Genomic DNA, 12,999 nt, shown 5'->3' with positions numbered 1-12,999 from the left:
AAGTTCCAAGGTTCTTTCTAGATCATGACGAGTAATTCAACTTTCTAGAACCTTCCAGATATTATTTCAAACCCACCCAAACATCTAAGAGAGAAAACAGGCTTTTGTTGTCTAGGTTCTGTCCTCACCCAACAGGATGCACCTTGGAAGACGAGTGTTTTCCACCTGCCCTTGCATGCGGTTTTATGACATTAAGCACCCCTGGGAAGGGAAACCCTCCACAAAGCTCAGATTAGAAGATTCCCCCTGTGCAGGACCCAGGTCAAAACATTCATCCCACAGTAAAGAGGAAAATTTGGGAATCACAGGCAGGAGTGTCAAATTTGAGGTCATGACTAGATGTCTAAGCTCATGTGAGTTTAAAAGAAGCCTCATTCTCATGGTTATCATAGGTCATCATGGAGACATGAAATTCAGCGTATTCATATCCTACAGGTTAAGAAAAGTAGAAAATCATGCAGGGTCATTGTCATCATCATGACATGACTCTGAAGTGTTTTAATGACTAGTTCCAGTAACACTGCATGAGTGACCTTTCTATTTCGGTTTTTTATTTACTGTTTCTCATTCATCTTTCAATCTCTCCTTCAACTGGTGCTGTGAACCGGCAGTCCTGGAAGATCAGGCTGATAGAACACTTGTTCCTTTTTCTGAAAAATCTCCATAATAATTGCCTCTCTGTGTCAACTTTTGTCCTGCCATGAGACATCTGTCAGCTAGGTGTTTACAAAGCAGTTTGGAAGAGGGGCTTGAGGGTTCAGGGTTTGTGACTATTTCTGCATGCTTTGAGAAATCCCCAGTAAGGTTTCTCAGACAAAAAAGAGGTAGTATAAAAACCAAGCATGAAGATCAAGCATGTCCCAGCTAAGTTTCTGAATACCAATACCGACATTCAGACCTGCTGCAGAGCCAATCCTGGGCCTAAAGTACAGAAAGAAACAAAGAGTGCTCATACCACCCTGTGCCACTTGTACTGACCATACGTTTTCAGGAGATGTATACCTTGGAACTTTAATAACCTCTTTCTTCTAGATGCATTTGGAGAACGGTGCCTGTGAGGCTTATGATAGTTCAAGGAAAATCAGACCTTGTTGGTCAAGATTCTTTGTTGAGAATGGAAATTTCCCCAGTATCTTGAACAATCAAATATTCATTCTGTTTCAATATATCAATTTGTAAAATAAGAGTTGACTTATTTTCTTAGGTATCTAACAAGTTTACAATGCTTTTTTTTTAAAGTATAAAGGAATACAGTTGATGAAGGATTCTTGTAGCAATTTGAATATGTGAAAAATGATTTCTTCTTTGAACAGATTTATAAAACCTTGAATATTCATGTAACGTTGGCTGGCATTGAAATGTGGACAGCTGGAGACAAAATAGAAATAGATTCAAACATTGAAACTACCTTAATGCGTTTTTCAATTTGGCAAGAAACAATCCTTAGAAAAAGGGAGACTTTTGATCATGTTCTGTTACTAAGGTATGTGACCCTTCTTTTCCTACCCACCTTAGGTAGATCATTTAAGAAAAAATAATCAACAAAGAAATCTTTTAGATTAATTGACTTTGGGTAAGATGAAGGGAAAAATACCATTTCTTGCTATATAGAAAATTTCTAAGCAGATTCTTTAATAATCCTTATTTTTGATATTGATCAATACTACAGAAGAAAAATCTGGTATATTTCCTGGACAGAGTTGAAAATATCATTAGGTGAGCAAATTGCTTTGAGAATCTGTGTATATTATTTACAAAATTCTAGCATCAACTTCTTCACCCTCTCATGCTTTGCAAACCCAGTATTACATCAAAACATACCCTTCTGGAAAACTCCCTGGTCTCTGGACACTTCTCATCAAAGGGCGGGCATCCAGCCAGTGGCCATTCTGCAAAACCATCTTCTGAACTATATAAATTGACAGACAAATAATCTGATACGTTAAACCAGCCACAGCTTCAATATTTCTAAGTAGAAGTTTGCATTCCTCTAGACTACTCAGTCATAAATTCCCTTTATGACGGAGCCACATTTTGTCATTACTGTTATTCAAAATACCTAGTGTGATACTTATCCCAGAGGGAAATGATAAGGAGTTATGAAATGGAACTTAATGCAACCTTATGTTTAGCATAGTACTGATATACTAAGAAATGTTAAATTGTGAGAAAAATGATTTGAAGTGATGGCATCTTTCAGCACATTTTCGGATGGCCCTACAGTTACAATATTCGAACAGTACCCATTTTATCTTACTTTATCTAACTGTAAAGTCAGTATTTCTCTAAAGTTCTGCAAACAGCCTGCTGATCTTCTTTCTGGTGTTATTCAGATATTAGCTTGCAGGCTGTATTCAGAAACACAAAGCTTCTAGAGCCTACAAGGAGGGGTCAGGTCTAGTTCTTTGGTAGATTGATGGGCATGTTTCAGACCTCCAAGGTAATATCATGCTCGGTGTTCATACTTGGATGGTCCATAGCATATAGATCCAGGGGCATGGCTGTGCCTGGCTTGGGCTTGCATATTCATGCACTATTGTGCCCCAAATTATGAAAGTTGAAGAATAGTAAAATATCACCATAATCTTCATAGTGGGCAAGAGAAGTCCCTTAGCTCCCTGTTTGCACATGTATTTAAAAATAATTAATAAATAAGTCCAGAAATACTTAAATGGCGATAAGCAAGTAAACTTTTACTTTCACAGAATTTCTTGTTTCTCCAGTAGCTTCTCATATCAATAGGAAGTGTGTAGAAGGGGGACTTAGCATGTTGGGTTTCTCGTGTGTCTTCCCTTCTACCTTCTCATAGATTTAGAGGTGGCCAGCCTATGTGGCATTGTCACAGTGTCACTTTTCTCTCAGGGACCATGAGAGAGGTCAGTCTCTATAGGGTCCTTCTGTGGTGCTTCATCTCCATTCATGGAATTCTCCCAAGATCTCCAGAGTTCAGGAAGGCCAGAATTCTAAGGTCCTCCAAGATGCCCAAGTACTGATACTTGGAATGGAGGTGCAGAAGCATTTCATTAGTACAGAAAGAAACGGTGCATCTACTTGACCAAAAAAAAATAAAGTCCCCAGGGGGTCACCTCACCTGGCCACATTCCTTGGATTTGATCCTGTGATAGTCTAAGTGTTGTCTTCCAACCCATGGTAGCTCTCTTTAATTTTCCCACTTTAAAAACTGTTCCTAAATAAAATTGAGGCAGAATTCATATAATATACACATCTGACATTATTTCTTAAGCAATTCAGGAATAGAACGCTTTTTTGGGGGGGTGGGGACGGGGGTAACCAGGGACTGAACTCAGGGACACTCAGCCACTCAGTGTCCCTGAATTCAATCCCTGGTTACCCCTTTGTATTTTGTATTTTATTTAGAGACAGGGTCTCCATGAGTTGCTTAGCACCTTGCTGTGGCTGAGGCTGGCTTTGAACTCTTGATCCTCCTGCCTCAGCCTCCCAAGCTGCTGGGATTACAGGCATGCGCCACTGTGCCCAGCTAGGAATAGACCTCTTTTTACATGACTGCTCTTCTAAATGTTTGATTATATCTACCAAATCCTTTCTGAGTTTCATGATTGATTGAAAGTTTTAAGATTTTTCAATCACAGCTAATTGTCCAAGGTGCTACGTGAGTTCACCACATTACATTTCTCTCCATGAACTATTTTAAATTTAACTCATTAATTTATTTGTATTTTTTGTAATTTAAGTGGTTTTGTCCATAACTGAATTCACAGTAGACTAGAGTCAAGAAAGACTCTGACCTTATAGTCTTTTTTATTGAAAATAACCTATTTTTAAAATAACAATTTCAACCTAAAATTGGCATTTTCAATGCCTCTCATATACCATATGCTTCAAATGAGCTCAGTATCAACTAAGGTCAAATTCAATGCCAGAACTACAGAAATAAGAGGGATCATTCATGTGTAAAGGCCTGAACATTGTGCTGGTTCAGTGCAATTTGCTCTTTGTTTTAATTACAAATTTAGATTGAAGAATGTCTTTGTCTCTTGTTTGCAGTGGGAAGTGGCTCTACACACAGGAGCAAGGAATTTCTTATCCAGAGGGCATGTGCCAGCCCTATTATTCCTGCAGTATCGTGAAGGTGGGCTGTGTTTTATCTATGTTATGTTACCTAATCAAAATGTTCAGATTACATTTCTGTAATGTTCTGTGTCCCCTTGAAAGAGACCACGTGTGCATTTGTCATATATTCCCACCAAGGCATGACATGATGAAACTCATACTTCCTTTATTAAATGAGAAAAGAAATGTTTTATTAAAAGAAAAAAACCTATTAATGAATGATAAGGGTAATTGTCAGATCATAATGAAGTGGAGTTCGGAGTTGAAAGGACCATCATGTGCTGGTTAACATACAGTGATTAGAAAAGCTCGTGAGCATGTTAAATACTATTATTTACAAAGACAGGAAACATTCACAAAACTGGATGGCTGATTCAGCAAGTGAGGATAGTTGATCCTGCATGACAAGGAAGCGCATGGAGCACTTAATGTCATACATGACAGTCTTGCCTTGCATGTTCAGCAGGCACAAGACTTCTGAACAGTGTCTCCCTCGTTTATCTGATCTTTTCCCAAGTCTCAAAGAGTCTAGTCATTGATGTTCACGTGACTTTTTTCCAAGAGATTATCACAAACATGAGGTTTTCGTTTTTTTCCTGCATTCCGTTACCTCCTTATTGCTGTGCCCATCCTGGTCTTCAGACCTCAAACTTCGAAGCTAGTACTTATTAAAAAGACTGTATGATGGATTTATATTGTAACGAAGTAATTCGTAACTACATAGTTAATTGTGATGCCTGTAGATTTACAGGCATGTATTGAGTATTACATGAGGCTCTGATGGAGAATGTTACTCTTTCAACTACATTTTTACAAATCCAGGAACATTTAAAATTCCATATGAATAAAATGAGCAAATTTAAGGTGCTCCATTAGCTTTATCATAAAATGATAGCCTAGCTCTCTTGGGAAGTTATTTTTTTCACTAATACAGGGATTAAAACATGAACTAGAACTATGAGCCTAGGTGACAGATAGTTCTGCCACATGGAGTCTATATTTCTGACCTTCAGGTTTTCCTTGTAACACAATCTCCATCTGCAATGTTGCATAGCAATTATTGAACAATGAAAGACTATCAATTAAAAACAAGAACATCACATTTGTTTTTATTTGTATCCTTTTAAAAAATCTGGTATAGAGCAGATGAGCAGTGACATTTAGTTTGTTGTATAGGACACTTGTCGTAGTCCATGCAGGCTGCTGGACATGGCAAACCCCACAAACAGGCTGGCTAATAAACATGGAAATATATTTCTCACGTTTCTGGAAGATGAGACACCCAAGATCAAGGCACCAGCAGATATGGTGTCCAGTGAGGGTCCACTTTCTGCCTCAGAATTGGCACTTTCTCTCTGTGTTGTCACATGGTGGAAAGGACAAGAGGACCCTCCTGAGCCTCTTTTATAAGGGCACTGATCTCATTCCCGAGGACTCTGCTGCATGACCTAGTCGCCTCCAACCTCTGGGTTGCAGACTTTTTAAAGTATGGGTTTTGGAGGGACACAAGCATTAGGCCATAGTGACATGAGTTAATAGTTTCTAGCTCTTTGCCAGAATAACGGTGTGTAAATCCATTAGTGAATATTACTGTGCCTCCCCCCCCACACACATATAAAAAAAAGAATGCCAAAATTTAGAGCTAGAGATACTTAAAAACTCATTTTCCCAACTTTTTTTCATATAATTAAAGAAACTGGGGCAGAGGGGAGGGAGGTAATTAAGTCCAAGATCTCTCAAAGACGTGCTCATTAACTAGTAGCTAGAAATCAGGTTTTCCAACAACCATTTCAAAGTGCTATGTACTATTCAGTGTGCTTTCTGTTGGAAATTTCTAGTGAACGTTTTTTTTTCCCCATCAGGATCTCTTACCTGACATAAACACAATTGCCAGCAGAATAGCCCATCAGTTGGGGCATAACCTTGGCTTGCAACATGACGAGTTCCCGTGCACCTGTTCCTTGGGAAAATGTGTGATGGATACTAGTGGAAGGTGAGGCTCAAATAACGTAGAGAACACATTTAAATATTTTGAGAGTAGTTTGGGGTTAATTCCATCACTTTAGGAATACATATATATATATGGCTTTTTGGTGTAATTTTCTGGGAGATCTTTCAAAATCACGCACAGGGAAGAATTTCCCTTTTGGAGTTAAATCTAATCAACTGAGACTCTTTCTAGTGATACACCAGAAAAAAAGTGACACTTTATTGCATATTGCAAACATACGTGATGGTCAACTGGTACCAATCTCTACCAAGGTCTTAGTGGAGAAATAGTTCCACACACCTTGGTTTGCTTTCCCTGCTAAAAACTAGAGTTTCCTCCTTTACATCTTTCCTTTTGTCATTCTCAGCAAAGCCCTTCCTGGCCAACTGCTTCAACTTTTAGTCCTTCTCCATCACATTCATGGTCTGGCATTTCACGCTCTTCCTTATTGTTTTGTTTAGTTTTTCCTTGGTACTTACCACTGTCTAAGGCATTCTACCCTTTGCATATTTAGCTCATTTTCTAAGTTACTCCTGAACTAAATCCAAACTCTGTGAAGTCAGAGGTTTTGACTGGTTTGGTCACTGTTTCGTTACTGTTGTCCAGAGAAGTAACAGACACATGTTAGGAGCACCTTAAATAGTTACCGAATGAATGTCTAGCATTCCCTCATTATTCTGTGAATCACTTTGTGGTTAGGTGTTCTAGAACCCCTTCATAGCAGGCATAGTAATGCACAGTGTACAATTTTTAAAAAGCATTAAAATGATCAGCCATTCCATGCATTGGTTAGATGATGTGAAATGGCACAGTGGCGGGCATGGTGCAAGAATTCAGTAACTAATCATCTAATTTTACATCATTATCTGGACATTTAGCAACATTTGCAGGGTCCTGACATCCCCATCTCATGTAATCAAGATTCTAGAAATCCTTCTGTGTTCAATCATTGTGACAATATTACTGTCAAGGAAATCAGAAAAAAAGGAAGATAGAATGGAGGTGGATTTCAGTTTTGAAGAGAGTGTGTTAGACTCCAAAGGATGTGTATGATATTTTTAAATAGTTTGTTTCAACAAACATTTAGAGGAAACTACTCTGCACCAGGCTCTGTATTAACTAATGCTTATTTTCTTTTTAATGAATGTGATGTAGCCTTGAGAAGTTTCTAATCTTTCAGGGATGTTAACATGAATATACAGTTATTATAAGATTGTTTCAAGGACACATTAGAGGGACTATGGGAGCATCACATACAACCAGTCCAAAGGTGGCTTCAGGTAGGATTTGCTTTGGAGGGAATATATAGCCAAGTACTTTCTTGAAATAACATGTGTTAGCATTGTTTCAAGAGGCATTTTTGGTAATAATGATCCCACTTCCTGCTCTACTCTCAAACTTAACATTTATATGGATTTGTTCTAAATTCTTCATAAAACTTTCACAGGTGCTGTACCACCTGTGAAAGATATGAGATAATAAAAATCTTTATTTTTACCCTACCCTATTTCTAGCATTCCTGCACTAAAATTCAGTAAATGCAACCAGAACGAGTATCAGCAATTCCTGAAGGACCATAACCCAACGTGCATGCTCAATATTCCATTTCCTGGCTCGTCAAATGATTTTCCATCTTGTGGAAACAAGAAGGTGGATGAGGGAGAAGAGTGCGATTGTGGCCCTTTTGAGGTAATTTGCAATTGATGATGACCTGAAATTACCAAGTTTATGCTCAGCTAGAATCTAGATAGGGGTGTAGCCCAATCACATCAACCATCATCTTCCTTGTCCAGCTCTGGACTCTGCCTTTTCCGTTTTTCATTTGGATACAAGATGTTTGGGCGCCTCATTTCAAGGGTACTTGGCAGATCATGCATCGTGCATAGTGGTCTTGCTGGAGTACACAGCATTACACTTGTCTGCTTTATGTATTAATTGGCTTGTCTGTGAGAAGGACCCGAAGGTGTATCATCAGGTCTGACCTCGCATGCACAGTAGGACATAATGTCCTACAAGTATCTCACAGAGTCAATCAGGTTTTATTCAGGGCCTTGGGAGGTTCATCTGTATCACAGCTGGACAGCTCCCCTTATTAGGACACTTTCTTAATAGAGCAGAAAACTTCAAACCTTTCATGTTTTATTTCAGTCTGGAGCATTTAGAAAAAGCCTTTGAGCAAATTTTAAAGTAATTCTTAATCTTCTTTTTCCCAAGATAGAAACTATTTTCTTCAGAAGCACTTCTAATAAGTGCATGTCCTAGACTCAAATTATCAAGTGCATATAAACCACTGCGGGGTGTTGTTAAGGTGTGGAGTCTGGTTTAGCAGGTCTGCAGAGGGTCTGAGCTCTGCAAACTTACTGAGCTGCAAGCTTCTGCCCTTGAGCTGGTCTGAGGACTACTTTTACACTGTCTATGCTCAAGGACCACAGCCAACAGACCCCTTAATCAGAGTGGAGATGGTGACCTGTCTAGAGACATGAACTAATCTTATAATGGCGCATATTAAAGGTGAAGAGGCTCTTAATTTTGGAAATGGATCCTCTTGCCCATGCACATTCTTTGGATGGGTCTTCAGCTTCACCCTACACATGAAGCACTTCACCTGATCAGATGCAGTCAATTTCCTTTGCATTTGGTCTGATCAGACAGGGTCCAGGTGATCGTCCTGCTGTTGTTGCATAGTGATGTGTTAAAAAAAAAAAAGAAAAGAAAGGAAAGAAGGAAGGAAGGAAGGAAGGAAAGAAGGAAGGAAGGAAAGAAGGAAGGAAGGAAGGAAGGAAGGAAGGAAGGAAGGAAGGAAGGAAGGTCAGCCTGAACTGAAATACTTGGCATCTTGAGAAAAAGGTAAGATGAGAGCTTTAGAAATTATACTAAATCAAACTCTAGCATGAGGCAATGTTAGGACCCTTTGAGGAAGAGGGTCCCTGGGAGAACGGCAGGTCACAGACTTGGGACTCTGAGAGTTCACAACCTGTGCAGTGTTGAACAGCTCGGAGGAAAGGAAATGTGATGAAGTCCAAGCAGCAGCTCCAAACCTTTCTTCACGTGCCACACGTGACTAAGGATTACGCGTCTGTGCGGTGCACACAGAGTCACACAGAAGCACAACCAATGCTCTCTTCACCCAGGAACCGGATCACAATCAGCCTCTGACATTTCACTTTGGTTTTTGCCAGGAGTGCACTAATCCTTGCTGTGATGCACACAAGTGTATACTGAAGCCAGGATTCACTTGTTCAGAAGGACCCTGCTGTGAATCCTGTCAGGTAAAAGCCTGTGCTGGGAGAGACAGTGTTTGTTTCTGTTTTCACTTTAAGTCTATGTAGGACCAAAGAGCTCTCCAGCCAGGGATGACTGTCCCCACCACCAGTTTGTACACTGGGCCTTGCTAATTCCCCGCAGGGCTTGTTCAGGAAGGCTCAGCATCACAGAGTGCTAGGGTCTGGGGAGGGACAAGTGAGTAAGCAGACACAGGTGTTTTAGGAGTGAAATCACCTGCCCAACCCTATTCTTACTCCTCTGTAAATCATTGTCAAGCTCTTTAACCTCAGCTGGGAGGAAAACTGGTAACAGCAGGGAACTAAAAAAGGAAGGGATTATCCTTGGATTGCAAAGCAGTAGTGGCTAGTGGTTAGAAAAAGTCTTAGGGAAGAGGACCAGAAATCCAAATGGTTCTGCCTAAGGATTTATTGACACTTTTTCAACTCCATTGAAAAGAAATTTGTCACAATGAAAAGAAAATTGCCTTTCTCACACCTGCAAGGGGCTTCAGAATCAGCGCAAATAAATGCAGCTTGAACAGCTGAATGAGAGAATCGGGATGTGCTGTCCTCCAGCTGCGAGAGCCAGACTATTCCAATTCATATGCAGGGGTCTGAGTTGGTCTACTGGAGCAGGAGAGGAAGAAATGACAAGAGAACTCCTGCCAGTTTCTCCGTTTTAGGTCCATTCCAACTGTACCCAGGGGGAGTCTAACATCAGATTTCAAAATCACTATTTCGTGATGCTTAAAATTACATAAAAATCGAAGCCTTTATAAATTACAATAATGCTCTGTGGGATGAAGAGGGAAGTTAGGTTCCAAGCTTAAAGGCATTTTTGCACATGAGAGTCTCTGTTTTTCTTCAACAGATAAAAAAGGCGGGGTCCACATGCAGACCGGCAAAAGATGAATGTGATTACCCAGAAGTATGTACTGGCCACTCACCCGAGTGTCCGAAGGACCAATTCCAAGTCAATGGTTTTCCTTGCAAGAATTCTGAAGGCTACTGCTTCATGGGGGAATGTCCCACTCGCAATGATCAGTGCTTGGAATTGTTCAGTGACGGTAAGATATGGTCACGGTGAAGGCTGACAAGGAGAATAGCCTTGTCACCACCTCCCTGTTACTGTCCGGTAGGTCTTGGGGGCAAGATTGGAGATAATATCGCCTAGCATCTCTTTAGCTATTACCTCCATTATTAGCTGACCTTACCTCCAGTATTAATGGACCTGCTCAGTATTGAGCTGGTGCACGTTCGCTACTGTTTGTATCTCTGTCCTCCTTCCTAGAATATTCTCCTCAGTAGAACAGTTTTTTGAATGATTTATTTATTTCATTCTCCTGCACCACGACACTATAGGACATGATACTGAAAGAGCAGTTGCATTAGAAAATAAAGTTTTACAATTCACTAATATCCATGCCTTTGTAATTTTACTTTCATCCTATCATTTTGTATCCCAGGAGCAAAAGAGAGCCACAATATCTGCTACAAGATGAATAAGAAAGGAAATAAATTTGGTTATTGCAAAAGCAAGGACAACACATTTGTTCCCTGTAAAGAGAAGTAAGTGTCCTGTGGTGGTGGTGGTGGTGGTGGGAGCAGAAGTATTTCATAACAGTGTTTTGAAAACTCAGGAAGGCTGCTCTTCTGATAGCTGTTAATCTCCTGTGCTCAGAGATTAGGAAGAGAGCGGGCAGAAGAGAGAGTGTGCACCGTTGCTGGTGTGGACTGGTATTCACATACCCCGTCTACTGACTGACAGTCATGGGTTACACAGAGGAAAGACAAACGCGGCCGGAGGGAGATTAAGATGCTCAGGAAGGAAAGGGAACCAAAGCATGCTGCCCCAGAAAGGGAATGGGGCAAACCGGACGTGAGAGGGCATAATTCAAAAAAAGGTGGGGAGGAGGAAGGAAGTGAAGGCAAGGAGGAGGAAGTTGAAATTAGGAGAGTGGGAGAATTTGGAATGATTTATTTATTTCATCCTCCTGCATCACGACACTATAGGACATGATACTGAAAGTGCAGTTGCATTAGAAAATAAGGTTTTTCGATTCGCCAATAGTCATGCCTTTGTAATTTTACTTTTACGTGGACAGGGACCTGCCCCTTTCCCTTCCCCTCCCTTGCTGTCTCATGGCTGACGTGTTCAATGCAAGAAAGAATAAAAAGGAAACCTCTTCCTGCTCCTTAAAGTCATGCTAATTCAAATCGCTACTAAGGAATAGTCTTCTATAAACTTGAACGAGTGCTGATTTCTGAGGATCACAGAGGAATGTTAAAAATGCTTTTTGACACACTGTATCTACTCATTTCAGTTCCCAGGGTCAGGGCTTAGCTGTCTAATGGCTTTCTCAGCCTGTCTCGGTCCCTCTGCCCTGCTGGTGTGCTTACAGTGACCGGCCCACTTGGCTGACAGTCTAATCTCTGAAGCTCTGTTTTTGCTCCCAAGTTTGAGAATAATCCCCCACCCCTTCTCTTCAGAGATGTCAGATGTGGGAAGATATACTGTACCGGGGGACAGAAGTCATCTCTTCTTGGAGAAGACAAGATCTATCACATTAAGGCTGCAAAGCAGAACATTACTGTCAAATGTAAAACCATCTTTTTATACCACAATTCTGAGGATATTGGCCTGGTGAATACAGGAACAAAATGTGGAGATGGGATGGTAAGATTAAAACCCTTTGTTTATGAAAGCACTTTGATTAACCGCTCAAAAACATCATTGGGACCTGTAATTGGTTCCGGAGGGCCTTATATATGGGAAAGCAGGCAATTTGTCTTTATTATTAAGGAACAGAATAGCAATAATTCAGTAATACTCTTTTATTTAATTTTAGTTATACTAAATGGTATGACATTGTTTATAAATATGCTTAATTAGTATATTTCAGTAGACATCTAATGAAGTTAGACATAAGATTTTTCTAATTAACGTAACCATAAATAGGCATACATTCATTTACTTGATTTGTCCAACCACACTTACTGGTGAAGCCTAGGTTGTCAGTAACTATGCTGGACACAGATGGTTTAAAGATGAGTGTATTTGACAATTTTATACATTCACTTAAACAGATCATTACGATTTAACAAAAGTGCATTCCTAGTATTGGGATCAGCAGTATGTATTTGGATCTAAAAAGAAGTGGCTGGTTGCTCATAGAACACATGTGGCCTCTTAAATTTCAGCTTTGGCTTGATGAACATTTAAAAGAATTTTTTAAATTTATTCTTTTTAGTTATACATGAGAGTAGAATGTATTTTGACATATTATACATATATGGAGTATAATTTCCCATTCTTGTGGTTGTACATGATGTGGAGTTTTACTGGTGGTGTATTCATATATGAACATAGGAAAATGATGTCCAGTTCATGCTAATGTCTTTCCCATTCCCATCCTCCCTCCATTCCCTTCATTTCCCTTTGTCTAATCCAATGAATTTCTATTCTTCCTTCCCCCAACCTTATTTGTGTGTTAGCATTAGCTTTTGGTTTGGGGGATGTTGGCTCATTTCACTTAACATGATAGTCTCCAGTTCCATCCATTGACCAGCAAATGCCATAATTTCATTCTTCTTTATGGCTAAGTACTATTTAATTGTGTGTGTGTGTGTGTGTGTGTGTGTGTGTGTGTGTGT

At 39.9% G+C, this 12,999-nt stretch overlaps 1 protein-coding gene across 1 annotated transcript in view; it reads left to right on the top strand.

Moving 5' to 3' along the window:
• Positions 1-12,999, top strand: part of Adam7 (ADAM metallopeptidase domain 7) — a 47,440-nt gene that overhangs the window by 18,342 nt on the left and 16,099 nt on the right. The window contains exons 9-16 of the mRNA XM_015499377.1: positions 1,314-1,483; positions 4,027-4,111; positions 5,955-6,085; positions 7,597-7,771; positions 9,262-9,351; positions 10,217-10,412; positions 10,812-10,914; positions 11,836-12,022. Coding sequence (XP_015354863.1) covers positions 1,314-1,483; positions 4,027-4,111; positions 5,955-6,085; positions 7,597-7,771; positions 9,262-9,351; positions 10,217-10,412; positions 10,812-10,914; positions 11,836-12,022 — 1,137 coding nt within the window. The remainder of the gene's footprint in view (positions 1-1,313; positions 1,484-4,026; positions 4,112-5,954; positions 6,086-7,596; positions 7,772-9,261; positions 9,352-10,216; positions 10,413-10,811; positions 10,915-11,835; positions 12,023-12,999) is intronic.

Source organism: Marmota marmota, unplaced genomic scaffold (genome assembly GCF_001458135.2).
Source record: "Marmota marmota marmota unplaced genomic scaffold, marMar, whole genome shotgun sequence".
NCBI lineage: Eukaryota > Metazoa > Chordata > Mammalia > Rodentia > Sciuridae > Marmota > Marmota marmota.
The sequence above is the reverse complement of the archived record's forward strand: the minus strand, read 5'-3'. Positions and strand labels throughout refer to the sequence as shown.